General features: G+C 33.2%; 1 protein-coding gene across 1 annotated transcript in view; it reads left to right on the forward strand.

Annotated features, from left to right (window-relative positions):
• LOC133330569 (mucin-2) overlaps window positions 1-16616 on the forward strand; it is a 254746-nt gene that overhangs the window by 42005 nt on the left and 196125 nt on the right. Inside the window, exon 7 of the mRNA XM_061539007.1 lies at window positions 94-1471. Coding sequence (XP_061394991.1) covers window positions 94-1471 — 1378 coding nt within the window. The remainder of the gene's footprint in view (window positions 1-93; window positions 1472-16616) is intronic.

The raw sequence follows: 16616 nt of genomic DNA on the forward strand, positions 1-16616 counted from the left end.
AACATGTCGATCAAAATGGTTCTGATGTTCTAGAACGTTCTAAGTTAGGCGGTATTTTGCGTTCACAACGTATGCTTAAGGCTCGCAGTATAGAACGTGAATCCAGCTTTGAACCTCCAAAACTTTCACCCATACTAAGGCGTAAAAGTACCGATGATCCCCTCAACAATACCCCACAACAGTCGAATAATCAAATTGTCTCCATTCTCAAGAAGAAAGACCATCTATCGGCATGTGAATCCAGTTCAGCATCAAGTAATGCATCCCCAGTCACATTTTCGGCCACTGTCATGGATACTCCCTCAAAACAGAAACGGGCTGGAATTCTTAAGAAACGTTCTTCCCTTGATGAATCACGTTACTATTCACGTTCACATTCACCCGATGAGCGTAGCATCTTCATAAAGTCGGCTCGCCGTAATTCTCTAGAAGAAACTGCAGCCAATGGCAATTGTTCCTTAACTCAGGGTCCTCAGGGCATTCTAAAACAAAGCAGCTATGATAGCTTTAAAAGTGATGGCTGCCCATCGGCCAGTGGTGCCATGGGTGGAGGAAGTTCTGGTGAATCGCAACATCCACACAGCATACTCAAGAAGAAGGATTCAACTTCCACACCCTCCGATCTTGCTCAACATGCCACCAAACATGTGTCCATATCACAAGCTGTTATTTTAGCTGCAGCAGAGCTGTCGGCAAATGAACCGGGAGAAAATGTCTCCTTTGGCGAGGATGTCAGTTTTACACCCAGCAATGAGGAGTATGACATAAAACCCATACTCAAACTAGAAACCTCAACCAGTGACGATGCAGTCAAACCACCAAAACCAATACTAAAGAAAAAATCCTCTGGCGATTCGGATGAACATGAAATCAAACCTATACTCAAAACATCTCGTAAATCCAGCCGAGAGGAATTTGAATTTGATCCATTTTCGGAAAGTGATGGTGAGCCATTGGTTAAACCCATACTCAAAACAGATTCACCATCGAAACGACGCTCTTTGGGACCCACCGATGATCCGGACACGGAACGTGACTCGGCAACCTCACCATTTATGCTTAAAAGACGTACACGTTCGTTGGAACGTCAAGATCACACACCTGTGATAGATTTGGGCGCCGCGCTAAATGCTATTGCTACCTCACAAGAAAACACTGACGATTTGGTGGCCAGTCTAACCTCGACGCCGGGTGCCAATATATCGGTGGCCGATCGTATTAAATCGATGGAAAAGTTCCTTAACAATCAAAGTAATGCAACGCCAGCCAGTAGTAGTAATTCGGCCATAAATACATCATGGGAATCACCGTTACAAAATGATCCAAATAAGTCGATGGATGTTGGTGGTGCCGGTGCCGCTGGCGGTAATGTTACGGGTGCAGTGAAAATATTAAAGCCCAGTGTCATACGTCGTGATCTTCTTAAGGATAGATATAAAACACAACCGGTGACCAGTGATGAAAAGAATTTGTGAGTATATAAAATATATTGTTATATTACGTATATTTACAATTATGAATAGGGTTGGTTCATGAATTTTCTTTTTTTATTTTTTAAAGTTTACAAATTGTGTTCAATCGTTGACAAAATTAAAATGAGTTTTGGTTTGTTGTTAATGTGAAGTGATAAATAAGACAAGATTTTATTATTTCAGATACAAATTTATAATATTTGTGTGTACAATTTAATTGTAAACAGTATTGCGTATTTACATTTAGATAAGATTTTAATAGAACAGCGTAATTTTTATAATATTTTTGCACGAATAGTCAAATGCATTATTTTTTCACAAATTCAGTTCGGATAAATAATTTGTTTTTCCAAATTACAGTAACAAACCTTAAAGTTTGCTATATTGAGAAGAAAAACCCTAAATTTGAGGCCTGTACCATGTTTCTGTGAAATCCTACCAACCACAAAAAAACTTACTTTTTTTATTTTAATTTAATCTCCGTTTGGTCATGATCGGTTCTTTTTTATGGTTGCTTGTAAACATTTCTCTGTTGTTCTGATACTGAAGTACAAATTGAAATCTATACAGTGAAATATATTTTTTTAATTTACTGAGAATTAAAAATATATATATAGTTTTCATTTTTATCAGAATAACATTGTAATTTTTTTGATTATGGTTTTAATCTTACCGAATCGAATATCTTGCAAATAGTCTGCGTTTTCACTCTCTACCAGACTGCTTTTAATGTGACTATATTGATTTGTATATTTAAATTAAATACAATATTTTTTTAAATATGGCAGTGAATATATTCCTTTCAATCATAATAATGTGAAAATCTCCCCAAAGAGGTAAATTAAAACTTTGTAAACTTGATTCTATTTTTTCTACTTGCGCCTTAAAGTATGCTATGCCATTGTATCAGAATATAATGAGTCAAAAACCAGACGGTCGTGGAAACAAAATAAATGGCTGAATTATTTTTATTTATTTTTTATGAAAATAGGCATTTGGTATTCTGTATAATTTTTTATACCCTCTACCCTTAGATGAAATGCATATAAAATTTAAAAAATATAAAAAACAGTGTTTTGAGCCTTGGTTATTTTAAATGGGATATATCGGTCCAAGTTTTGATAAAGGCACCATTTTTGTGTAAGGTTTTAGCAGCATTTTCTAATGGAGGGTGCTGTAATTTGGCACTCCGGTTTCCTTGAAAATAATGAAGTGGTCCACGTTCTATTTTCGTTATTTTAATATACCCATTTCGGTTTTTTGGTGTATAAAAACTTCTTTTTATACACCTTTTGACATATCCTGATTTAAAGTGTTTCGAATGTCCTTGCGAATACTCCAGCCTAAATGAGTTTGCCCCCACATTAGGATCTGACCAATATTGCAGGACATGGGTATGGAAAGGAAAGATATCCGGATCGGAGCAGTCTAATGAAGATGTCAGCAAAGAGTTAGGTCTTTATACCTAGCTTTCATTTTGTGGTTAATAAAGATGCCGTGTGGCGAAAAATCCTATTTTTTTTTCGAATTATGGTTTATGGGTCCTTCTATAGACATTTGAAGTCGTTTTAAAAAATACTGTGTATTATTAGACATTTGTATATAGGAATAAACCATATTAAGGATACCAAGATTCATATAATGTATTTTTATACCCTACACAACTATGTTGTCAGGGTATTATAGCTTTGTGCAGGCCCAAGAGTTTGTAATGCCGCGAAATATGGGTCCTAGACCCACCTTTAAGTATAGCGATCGTCATATCTCGACTAGCTGAGTCGATCTAGACATGTGTGTCCGTCCGTCTGTCCATTATAATTTGTAAACACGATACAGGCCACAGATATGGACCAATCTTCATGAAATTTTGCATGTAGGATGGGTTCTACCCAATGAAGACCCCTATTGTTTTTCATAAAGATCGGTTAATATTTAGGGGATGAAATGGACCAAATACTTAATTTTTGTCGGTTTTTCTGGCCACTCCAGAGGCCGTAATTATGACCCGAACATCGCGAAAGGGGAGAAGGGGGTCGGGCCAAAGAATAATCATGGCTGTTTTGATAAAGATCGGCCAATATTTAGCGGGTCAAATGGACCCAGACTTTTGTGTGAAAAATTACAAAATTTGTATTCTATAGCGTATATATTTACTCCTGAAGGATATAGACGCGTTGATAGCATATCCGAGAGGAGTGGTTGGCCTTTAAATTGATACCAACTACAGTTATGTATCTACTTGGATCTGGGAGTTACACTCAAATATTTACAGGTGTTATTTACAGATATTATTTAGTATCCCATTACCACATTAGAGGGCGGAAATACCGCGCTGATCGCTTTGAAATTTTCCATGAAGTTCCAATTATGGTCAAGGACAACGCCTACAATTTTCGGTGATTATCACATAATAGTATTGGGATGAAATGGACCCAAAAACCTAATTTTTTGTGTGTTCCGAACATCACAACACAACCCACCATGAAGGGAATCTGGATAAGTAATTAGAAGGGCTGTACTGAGTATTCGAAAATGTAAGGAAAATGTGCTGTTGACCTCTAATCGGACAAATATCACGAAATATTACCCTGAATCGGAATAAACATTCGCAGAGAGTTAGAGTTCTGCGGTAGTTGTGTAGGGTATCGTATGGTCGGCCCCGTCCGACTATACTGCTCCGCTCACTGGTTTATATTATATTTATATTTTATATTTTTATATTAATAAATAATATATATATTAATATATGACATTTTTCTGATTCGAATGATCTTCTAGTCTTCTGTGAGAAAAACTTCTATAGAACACCTTCTTATGCTTTTCTATAGAAAAATGCAAATACAGAATATTTTGATATATTCTATACAATATGTTGGGCTTCTATTCATTGCAGTTATATGTGTAAGAGGATCTTCTCGATCTTCTAGTCTTCTATGGGAGAAAAGCTTCGGATTTTAATAGAACACCTTCTTCTGATTTTTTTATATATAAGGGCCTTCTGTAGCAAATACATCATAGTATCATATACAAGAATATTTTCTGATCTTCTGTATAATATTTTGGGGTTCTATTTATTCTAGTTATATATTAAGAGGGCCTTCTATTAGAAGAAACGTTCGGTTCCTATATGAAAACTTTTTTCTTCGGGCTTCTATGAAAAAAAAATACTTTCTGGTGTTTTATAGAAGAAAACCTCTTGGTCTATTATAAATAGTTTTTTGTTCATTATTGGAAGAAGTTCTTCAGGTTTGCTTTGTAACAAGACGATATTAATTTTACTTAGTTCCATATTAGGTATTGGAATTCATATTTAATTTTCATTCTTGGAAAATGCATTTTTTTTTGTTAAAATTATTTTCGGTTTTAAATACCAAAATCTTATTAGAATGACATTTCATTCAAATATAAAAAAAAACATTTCCCCTACATATCTTGAACAGATGTTCCATTTTAAATTCATCTAATTAATTGTGAACAAAAATCGAATGAAAAATCTATAGAATTGAAATAAATTGCCCAAAAAAAAAAACAATTCTAAATTTAGCAAAAAAAAAAATTCCTTTAAAAAGAAATACACAAAAATAAATAAAAAGACAAAAATCAAACGATGACAACACAATGCGACGTCTTATCCGCACATGAAGTGAAATTCGTGGGTTGGCGGCGACGGCGTAAAGCCTTCGAAATTCCCAAAAGTGAAAAGTTTTGTGCACACCATTCTGGCGTTTATCCAAAACGTTTTCTTTTTTCACTTCGTCTTGTTGTTGTTGTTGGCGCTTTTTTTTCATCAATTCGATGCCATTCCAAATAAAAATAACCTAAAATGCAGTTTATTTTTATTGGGGGTTTCAATTTGTAAAAGAAGACATTAGCTAGCATCATGGATAAGAATAAGGGGGGAGGAAAAATAGGAAACAGGAAAATTAATTTTGTTTTTCGTTTGAAATTCACCAAAAAACAACTGGAAATTGTTAATCAAAGCAATAGATGGAGATGATATTTCTCTAAGATTACATTAAGTAAAGAATTAGAGATAAATATTATTTTTGTAAATATTTCAAAATGATTTATTAAAGCATGTTGCTATTAAAGACAATAATTTGTGGTGTGACAGAACTTAGGTATAGAGTGTATGAGTTATTTACATGACAATGTGTATGTGTGTTTGAGTTTTGGGTCACTATTTTTAACTTCACATTTTTTCTCTATTGTAGTTCTATTTTTCATTGTACAATGATAAATTCCATCAGTTCAATTTAAAACACCCTGTATCGTTGTCTATAAATATACCTGCAAATAGGAAGTTGTGTCTGCTGTCTTCCAAAGGTTGTAAAAGTTTATTGCCTTCATTCGGACTAAATCCTCCTTTAGCGCGTGGATATTTAGTTTTAGTTCTAATTTTATAATTCCATGATCATTGGTGAGACAGACATGCGACATATTTAAACTTAGTGGAATGTCATGATCAATTTTGCTTGTCTATAAATAGTTTGTACATAAAATTCGGTATTGTAATATTTTTATGAGTTTATGGATGGTGGGACGGATACATAAAGAAGCATTAGGTGTGAAGAATATTTATAAATTTGAATTATTCCTGTACTCTAAAACAAAACTATTCCTGTCTTATTTTCAATACACTATTCAGAACGTTTTGTTATTCTTTTATGAAAGCTTTCTTCTAGAATGGACCCTTTTGGCTTTCCATGAAAAAAAATTTGGAAAAAAAATTCTTCGGTCTTCGGAATATTCGGATATTCAAAATGTATTAAAAATATGTTTTGTTCTTATATAGAAAAGCCTTTCGGGTCTTGTACCTTTCCCACATGGAAGTCCATCTGATCTTCTATAACAAAACTATTCCTGTCTTATTTTCAAGACACTATTCAGAACGTTTTGGTATTATTTTATGAAAGCTTACTTCTAGAATGGACCCTTTTGGCTTTCCACGAGAAAATACCTTCTGATCTTCTATTGAATAAGTTTTTTTAATTTGGAAAAAATCCTTCGGAATATTCGGATATTCAAAAAATATTAAAAATATGACCTTCTGATCTTGTATGAACTAAAAGTTTTGGTCTTCAAGGGAAGGCCTTTTGATTTAAAAGAAAACCTCCTTGTCATCTATAGAAGAATGCCTACCATTTTGGGATATCTTATTGCTCTTTGCTGGAAGAAGACCTGATGACCTTGGATAATTCAAGTCATTTTATAGAGAATACTTCTTAATATAACAACCTTTTTTTGTGAAAGTATAACTTATAGTATTCTATAGAACTATTCTGGTTTCTATAGGGCCTGGGTTTCCATGCTAAAAAATGAAAACTCCAAGCATTCAAATCAGATGTCAAAAGATATCTTTTTTCATTATAATGGTCCTTCTTAAATTTACTTTTCCCTTATTTTCTTCGAAACTAAATTGTTCGGTTCGTATAGGCTATATTATTAAGTCTAATAATTTTTTTATAACTTATAATTTCATATACATTTTTTGCGACTGATAATTACACACATATTAATGAAAACGGTATATTCCCATACCCCGAAGTAATTATGAACGTGCGTATTTAAAATCTGCTAAAATTAACATATCTCATGACCGGAAGTTTTTGTTTTCGTGAATCCAAAAAAACACGAAACACATGATAAACCAACCATCCAATCAGCCGCCCACTTTTGCAATGATTATACCAAAAACACAGATGACAGGCCAACCATGAATAGGCCAAATACCCCTCTGCCTAAATAACTACCCTATGCTTAAAACACTATGCTGGCCATGGTTTTGCAAAGAGAAATTCGTGTGGAATATATTTTTGTGAATATGTTTTTTTATTTGTAAACCATAAAATTTGCACAATAATTTAATAATAAATATTCGCATATGTAGTCATATAATGTATAATTAGTTGTATTTGTAATACAACTGTACTATATATTTTGTGTCCATTCATACAATGAACTTCACTGGAAATTATGGCCAAATTGTCTAAATTCAGTAAGTGGAACAAATTTTTCAAATTTTTCTGAGTTGATTTTCTATTTTATTTATTTTTGACCATTTGTATAATTATTACTGTTGTTGTTTTATTTTATGTGAAATCTTTTATTTACATACATATTTTATGTATGTTTCCAAACAATTGGTGAAAATTTGTATAATACAATATTTATATCAATTATAATGAAATTAAAAAAAAAAATAATTTGAATATAACAATTTTACCATTTCCCCAGTATCAGTTTTTAATCATTACATCGCCGATCATAATTTGTTTTCTACAAAAGTTCGAAACGCCTTTTTCTATAGAAGACTCGAATATATCGTTCATATAAAGCCGTCTACAAGAGTTTAAGATGTATTCTACCATAAAAATGTTGTATACAACGCCAGTGAGCGAAGCAGTATGTATAGTGAGCGAAGCAGTATGTATAGTCGGACGGGGCCGACCGACACAACTACCACGAAAATCTAACTTTCTGTGGTTCTATATTCTGAGCTTGGCTATTTCGCGATATCTTCACCATCTTGGCCGACTAGAGGTCAACAAATATTACTAATATTCTGTACAGCCCAGATTCCCTTCACAGTGGGTTGTGTTCCCTTCATCGTGGCCTATAGATCGACTCGAAAAAACACAAAAAATTAAGTTTTCGGTCCACTTCATCCCAATATTATTATATGATCATCACCGATAATTTTAGACGTTGTCCTTGGCCATACCTGGATCCTCATGGAAAATTTCAAAGAGATCAGCGCTATATTTCCGCCGTCTAGTATGGTAATGGGTCTCTAAATAATATATGAATACGTAAGCACCTGTACATATTTAAGTGTAACTCAGACATCCGAGTACATACATTGGTATCAATTTAAAGGTCAACCACTCCTCTTGGATATACTATCAACTTCTAGGGTATATGTCCCTCAGAAGGAAATATATAAATATATATTGAATAAACATTTTGTCATTTTTCAAACAAAATTTAGGGTCCATTTGACCCGCTAAATATTGACCAACCTTTGGCCATAATTGCGGCCTCTGGAGCGACCAGAAAATCAGACAAAAATATAGTTTTGGGTCCTTTTCATTCCCTAAATATTAACCGATCTTTATCAAAAACAATAAGGTTCTTCATTGACCAAAACCCATCCTACATGCAAAATTTCGTATAGTTTTGGAACTTTTCATTCCCTAAATATTAACCGATCTTTATCAAAAACAATAGCGGTCTTCATTGACCAGAACCCATCCTACATTCAAAATTTCGTGAATATTGGTCCATACCTGCGGCCTGTATCGTGTTTACAAATTATAATGGACGGAGACATATTTCTACATCGACTCAGCTAGAAGTGAGTCTAGGACCAATATTTCGCGGCGTTACAAGCCCTTGGAGCTGCAAAACATACTAAAATAAATAAATTAAAAATCCAAAAACACTGCTTCTTTAGAATACCCTTATGGTCCTCCTCTATAGGAAGTATAAAATTTTTGCATATAGAATAACAGAAGGATAATTTATATACAATATATTTCTTTTTGTAGAACTTAGTGTATAAGAAATGGAAATAGATGTTTTCTTCTATAACACATAAACGACTCCTTCTACAGAGAATCAGAGGTATTCTTCTATAGAAAACCAAAGATTTCTTCTAATGAAAATCAAAGATCTTAGTCTTCAAAAAATTTGCGATTTTCTTCTATAGAAGATAAGTAATATTCTTCTATAGAAAATAAGAGATTTCTTCTATAGGAGACCAAAGAAGATAAGAAATTTATTCTCTAGGAATTCCGAGAAAAGAAATCTATAAAATATCGGAGATATTTTTTTAAAGAAAATCTGAGATATTATTCTACACAACATAAGAGATTTCTTCTATAGGAGATTAAATATTTATTTTATAGATCGGAAGTATTCTTCTAGAAAAGACCAGAAGTCTTCTTCCATAGAAGTTCAGAGATATTTTTCTACGGAAGTTCACAAAATTTCTATCAATAGAAGATAAGATATCATTTTCTATAGATAATCGGAGCTCTTCTTCTACAAAAAAAAAACAAAAATCTTCTTATAGAGAAACTGAAAGATGTTTTTCCATAGATTTTCTATAGGAAATAAATTAAACATCTTTTTCAATATAAATATCAAAATCAGATATCTTCATCTATAGAAGATCAAAGATCTTCTCCAATAAATCAGATATCTTCATCTATAGAATATTAGAGATTTTCTCCTATAGAAGATCAAAGATATTCTCCTATAGAAGATCAGAGATATTCTTCCATAGAATATCAGAGATGTTCATCTATAGAAATTCAGAAATATTTTCCTATAGAATATCAAAGTTCTTCTCCCATAGAAGATCAGAGATCTTCTTCCATATGATTTCATATAATTTCATATAATATTTATATAAGATCAGATAGTTTATTCTTCTATAGAAGGTCAGGAATTTCATATTATGGAATATTAAAGATTCCCTTCAGAAAAAATATAGATCAGAGGAATTCTTGTATGTAAGAAACCTGAAATCTTATAGTAAGACAAAGTATTCTTCTATATCAATAAGAGCTCTTCTACTATAGAAAACCACAAGGTATTATTCTAGAAGTCTCCAGGGTTCTTCTATATATGATCAAGGCCAGAGGTTTCTTCTATAGATGTCGACATACTTCCTTCTAAAGAAAACCGGAAGATATGTGGAGGCCCTTTTATAAAAAATTAGATCGCAAAGTCTTCAGTATAAAACCATGCAATAAATTTTTTTTATTTTTTTTTCTATAGAAAATCTTAGTTTTTTTAAAGAGAATACAAGCTCCAAATATTATTTTGTAAAAAATTAGATCGCAAAGTCTTCAGTATAAAACCATGCAATAAATTTTTTTTATTTTTTTTTTCTATAGAAAATCTTAGTTTTTTTAAAGAGAATACAAGCTCCAAATATTATTTTGTAAAAAAGCAAGGCGTATTTTTCTATAGAAGATCAGAGATCTTTAAAAGGACTACATGTTTTCTATATAAACGGGACCTCTGGCCCTCTCTGTAGAAAAGAGATGGCCTAAAGCTATTAGTATATATATAAAAACTAAAGCATATTTCAATAAACGTCTAAAGGGTCTTCATTAGGGACCAAAGCAACCCTTTGGAAGTAGAAATTTCACCTACTGTATGGAAGAGCCAAAGGTCTTATTCTTTTTTGGAAATCAAAAATACTTAATTCTATAGAACTTCAAAAAGTCCTTCATAAGGGTTTTGGTCTATAGAAGACCATTTTCTATAGAACCTCTATTTTAATGGAAAACAAAAATAGTTGTTTTTTATAAACACAACAAACTGGGATTCAGCCTGACTGTTTTGCAATAACAAAAGGACCTCTATCGAAAACTAACAAAATCTATATATTCGATCGAATTATGTTTTTGTAATTTGACCTACCCTAATGTAGAACCTCATTAATTGTTTATTATTTTTCACAAATAATACCATAATATTTACAAATTATAATTCGCTGTAAAAAAGCCGGCAATGTATTTATGACAAAGAACTATTCAAGGTTTTTACGCGAAAAAAAATAAAATATATGTCCGCTGCAAACTATAATTGTTTACATACACGTCTATATTTAGTTTTGGTGTTTATATTTATATTCATTCATACCTACATATGTGTATGTACTTAAGAATCCTCAAAATATTTATTTTCTTGTTTAAAAGAAAACAAATGTATTTTCAATAACTTTCGTTTTCGTTTCAAAGCGGAACCAATCCTTAGTGTATTTCGAGGGGTTTAGCAAAAAGCTATAGTAATGGAAAAATGTCGTTTAGTATCGTTAATAATATATTTTCCACATCTTGACATTTGAAGAAATTGTAATTCAGGCATCTAGTCTTCGACAATTTTTTCTTACATATTTCTTGGATTATCTGGGTCTTGTAGTGACATGAGGCTCATAGGGGCCTCAGGATCGACTTAATATATTCCACGTATCAAGTGGGATTAAACAACGGAACTTTATGCCTAACCCTACTTACACATAGCTTATTGGACGATTTGATGGTAGGTAGAACATTGCTGGGCTTGACTAATTGAAAAATTTTTATTGTATCAAATTTCAAGTGACATACCTGCCAGGCATGACATTGCCGCTGGCAGTCAGGCCAACACCTTTTCTTGCGAATACAATAATGCCTAATTAGTGCTTATTAGGCTAGTGGCACAAACTAACACCTCCGTACACTTCGTACCCTTTGTAGAATATTCTCCTCCAAACATACACACATACATATATATTTTGTATTTTAAGTTTATTGTTTTATGATATGATCGTCATATTCTAAGAAAAAACAAACAGACATACAGACCGACAAACATACATACAATATGTTAACAAGTTGTTATGTTTCAAAGACAAGCTAACTAACCGCCACAACTAACTACCTTCACCAACAACTATTGGTCGAATTAAATAGGCAGTCAGTCAGGCAGGCATGCAGGCAAATTGGACAGACCCAACTGAAAAAAAACCATCATATGTATGTATGGAGGTAAATACCTCCACCCTCAATGTACAACGAATGCATCGGTACTACATTATGTTACCACCTTTTTGTAGTTGTTTTAAGCGGTATTGGTTTCAGTTTTTATATAAGTTTTGTTGAGGGTGGTCATTGCAATTTTTGTTGCTAAATTGTTTTTTGGAAAATTTGTTTGGATTTTTTTCTTTAAAGTGGAAAAACACACGGAAATAAATATTTTAAAACGAAAAATGTATTCACCGTACTTTAGAAAACGGTAAATAAAAAATTGCATTTATTTTGTGAACATTTTTATAAATATGGTATGGAGTGAAATAATGGGGAATCCATGAAAATATTGAATTTTTGAAACAAGTGATTTTATTTGACATTTTGAAAAACGTGTTTTAAATAAGTAAACATATTAAATCCCACATATCTATTATTTTTCGTAATTATCTAACTAACAAACCAATTTTTTATGCTAAGTTTTGAAACCTCTTTGATTGGCATGGTATGATATTGCAATTTTGACCTCCACGCAAACTGTTGCAAGCATTGATCCTTTGGAGGTAATTTTCAACCACTTCTTAACACATATTGAGCGGTATCTTAGCTATAACTTGACGATTGTTGGTTTTGAAATACTCAAGAGTTGAAGTTTTACCTACATAAATACGGTCTTTCCCGAAGTCCGATAAATAAAGTATAATGGTGTCAGATCGCTTGAATTTGGTGACCAGTTGGTATCTCTACGACGAATTAGAAATGTGCTTCATTGCTGAAGAAAACTTTGTTCGAAAAATTTCCATCCACTGTTTGAACCCCACAATATTACAATATCTGGTATGGTAATCCTCTCCAACCTCTCTTATGGTAATGGCAAACAATATCAGAATAGGTAGGCCTCTATAAATATTTACGTATAATTTCCACATCCGAGTACATACAATTTATAGACCATCAATCAATCATATCTCAACTACTCCTCTTGGATATACTTTCATATACTGTCCGCTCTATATATCTTTCAGAAGTAAATACAGACACCATTAAAAGGCAAGTCTACAATTGTTGGCAAAAGACTGGGATCATTTGACCGATTATCATTAAAAAAAGCCTTACCTATTCCATTGTCAGATCCTTTTTTCGTGGTGTTCAGATCATAATTGTGGCCTCTAGAGCGAACAGAAAAAAACAGTTTTTGGTCCATTTGATCGCCTAATTATTAGGTTGGGGAAAAAGAAATGCATTATGAAAATGTTGAAAAAACAGAGAAATGGTTGATATGCCGGTCAACATCAATCATTTCTCTGCTTTTTTTCGACATTTTCATAATGGATTTCTTTTTCTACAACCTAATATTTAGTGGATCAAATGGACCAGGCGTAACATCGCCCAAGAGCTAAAAATCAACCATAAAACTGTTTTAAACCATTTACACAAAGCTGGATTCAAAAAGAAGCTCGATGTTTGGTTGCCACACCAATTTTACAGACAAAAATAGGATGGATCGAATTTCCATCTGCGAAGCCAAGGCCAAACGGAATGAGATAGACTCATTTCTTAAACGGATGGTGACTGGAGATGAGAAATGGAGCGTATACGATAACCCTGTGCGAAAACGATCGTGGTCAAAAAGCGGTAAAGCACCTCAAACGGTGGCCAAACCAGGACTAACGGCCAGGAAGGTTCTGCTATGCATTTGTTGGGACTGGAAGGCGATTATTTATTATGAGTTGTTTCCATATGGCCAAACGTAAAATTCTGATCTCTACTGTCAACAACTGGATCCTTTAAAGATAGCAATTGACAAGAAACGGCCAGAATTGGGCAACAGGAGAGGGAGATATCGTGTTCCACCAGGACAACTCTTGGCCACACACATCTACAGTGACTCGCCAGAAACTTCGGGAGCTTGGTTGGGAAGTTTTAATGCATCCATCCATACAGTCCGGACTTGCCACCACGAGTATCATCTTTTTCTTGCATTTCAATATTCCTTTAATTATATAAAATTGGTATCTAGTGAGAATTGTGAAAATCGACTTATAGAGTTTTTTTGAAAATAGAGTGGCATTATGAAGTTACCTTTAAAATGGCAACAAATCATACAACAAAACGGTGCATATTTGGCCCAAATCGGATATTCCGAAGCATGTTAAATAAAGTCCTATAGTTCATATAAAAATAATGGATTTCTTTTTCTCCAACCTAATATTAACCGGTCATTACCAAAAGAGGTATTCTTTGGCCTAAACTGAAACTATATGAAAATTTGCACTATGATTGGTTCATAAGTGTCGCCTGTGCTGTGTTTACAAATTATAATGGGCAGACGGGCGGACACACATGTCTAGATCGAATCAGTTAGTCAAGATATGACGATCGATATACTTCGTTTTTATACTCTTCACCACACTGTGGTACAAGGATATTATGTCTCTGTGCATATATTTGTAACAGGCAAAAGGAAACGAGATAGAACCATAGTTCCTTTCGAGAATATGCAAAGAATCATTTTCTGAGTCGATGTATGCATGTCCCGTCTGTCCGTCTGTTGGTGTTAAATTGTAAACAAAGTACAGGTCGCATTTATAATCCGAATTGGATGAAAGTATGGCACAGCTCATTTGTTTGGCTCAAGGACGAACCCTATCTAAATTGGGAAAAATCAGTTCAGATTTAGCTCCCATATATATTTGTCCGAATGGCGCACCAAAGTCCCTTTATATCTTTCGATTTGCACGAAATTTGGCACAACGTACTGAATTGAGCCGAGAGTGATGTCTGCCTAGTATCGTGAAAATCGGTCCAGATTTAGATATAGCTCGCATATATAGTTTCGTCCGATCTTATGTAAATGGTGCACCAAAGTCCCTATATATCTTTCAATTTGCACGAAATTTGCCATAGCGTACTGAATTGAGTCTGGAATGATGTGTGCTGAGTTTCGTGAAAATCGGTTCAGATATATATATATATATATATATATATAACCGATTCGTTGAAATCGGTTCATATTTGGATATAGCTCCCATATATATTTTCGTCGGATAGTAAGTAATTGTTGCAAAAAACTCCTAATGTTTGTCAGATAGACATGAAATTTTGCACAGCGTACAAAATTGAGCATAGAATAACGCCCAACGGATGTCCTATTGATACTTGTTTGAAGTCGATTTACATACATTAGTCCCATTGCAATAACTGATATAATTCCGATAACTGTATATAATTCACTTTGGATTTTCCCAATAGTTTAACATTTTCAAAAAACCTAATTATGTATGTTTTTTATTTTCAATTTGTTTTTACGCCACCTCTGCAAAGTGATTGTGACATCACCATGCCATGGCTAAGTTGTTTGATAAAATGGTCAAAACAAAAGAAAAAACCGACAGACACACATTCACAAAAAAAAATCAAAAAGGAAATGCAAACGGAAAAATTATGGTAACATGAATGGTAAAAAAAAACATATAAACCATGAAGAAGGGGCGAGAGAGAGAGAGTCAAGTATCATTGGAACCGAAATAAAAACGCGCGCAGCTTTTTTGCTGTTGGAGAACAACATGTCTCTCCTGACACAAATTGATCATTGTCATTTTCCGTACTCCCTCTCTCGAATTTCTCTCCCGATCCGACTTATTTTGTAAAATAGACCAATGAAGAAATCTTCAGCGCAGTCTTTTGTGGGAAAACCATTTTTCGCATTTTCAGTTGTTTAACGATCGTCATTTGAATTTTCACGCGTGTTTTGAAAATTGTCTCGGTTTTGAGTTTTTTTTTTCTTTTGGAAAAGAAAACCAAAAGAAAAACGAAGAAAAGAAAAAGAAAAAAGCACGTAACGCACCGCCAACCCAAAATTAAATTTGTTTTTAACATTTCCAATTTGGTTGCTTTAAAGTTGGCCTTCTTTTTTAGACGGTCTGTCTGTCGGTTCGTTCGGTCGTTCTGTTGTTGTTTTTGCCAAAGCAAATACCAACAAAAAATAAATTTTTGTAGATTACGGCAGTGTGATTTGTGTTTTTGGCCAAACCAAAAGTCAAGAAAGAAAAGTATAACAAATTGAAAGTGTTTTCGTTTTATTTAATTTTTTTGATAAAGAAATTGAAAAAAGTGGCTGAGAAAAAAAGCTATTGATAAAATTTATCAATTGAAAGAAATAATAAAAAGAAGAAATAATAATAGAAAAAATATATAGAAATTGTTATCAATTTCAAATATCACTGCCACCAATTCATTGTCGTTCACTTACAATTCGCTAGCGCGTCATATTCTGCCGGTTTTCAAATCGTTGCTCTGATTGGGCCCTTCTAACGATCGTCATCATCGGCAACCACAACAAACGTGGTTTTTATGTGAACGGGTTAAGCTGTGCGGATTTAGTTGTTGTGAATTTTATAAAATAGAAGTGTTTTTTTTTCGAAATTCTAAAATAAAGTTCTTAGCTAAATTGCTTAGTATTGTTTCGTCTATCGGCCAACAAGTGTATAGTGCAATAAAAATAAAAAATAAATAAATTACCAAAGAGAAAAAAGAAATGAAATAAAATTATATTTTCAATGTCAAATTCGTACATATTTCCAACAAGTGTTTTTTTTTACAAAAAATATAAATAAAT

The sequence above is a fragment of the Musca vetustissima genome, unplaced genomic scaffold, assembly GCF_032173495.1.
Source record: "Musca vetustissima isolate MV318-11 ecotype Yass unplaced genomic scaffold, APGP_CSIRO_Mvet_v1 utg23084, whole genome shotgun sequence".
In the NCBI taxonomy this organism is placed as follows: domain Eukaryota; kingdom Metazoa; phylum Arthropoda; class Insecta; order Diptera; family Muscidae; genus Musca; species Musca vetustissima.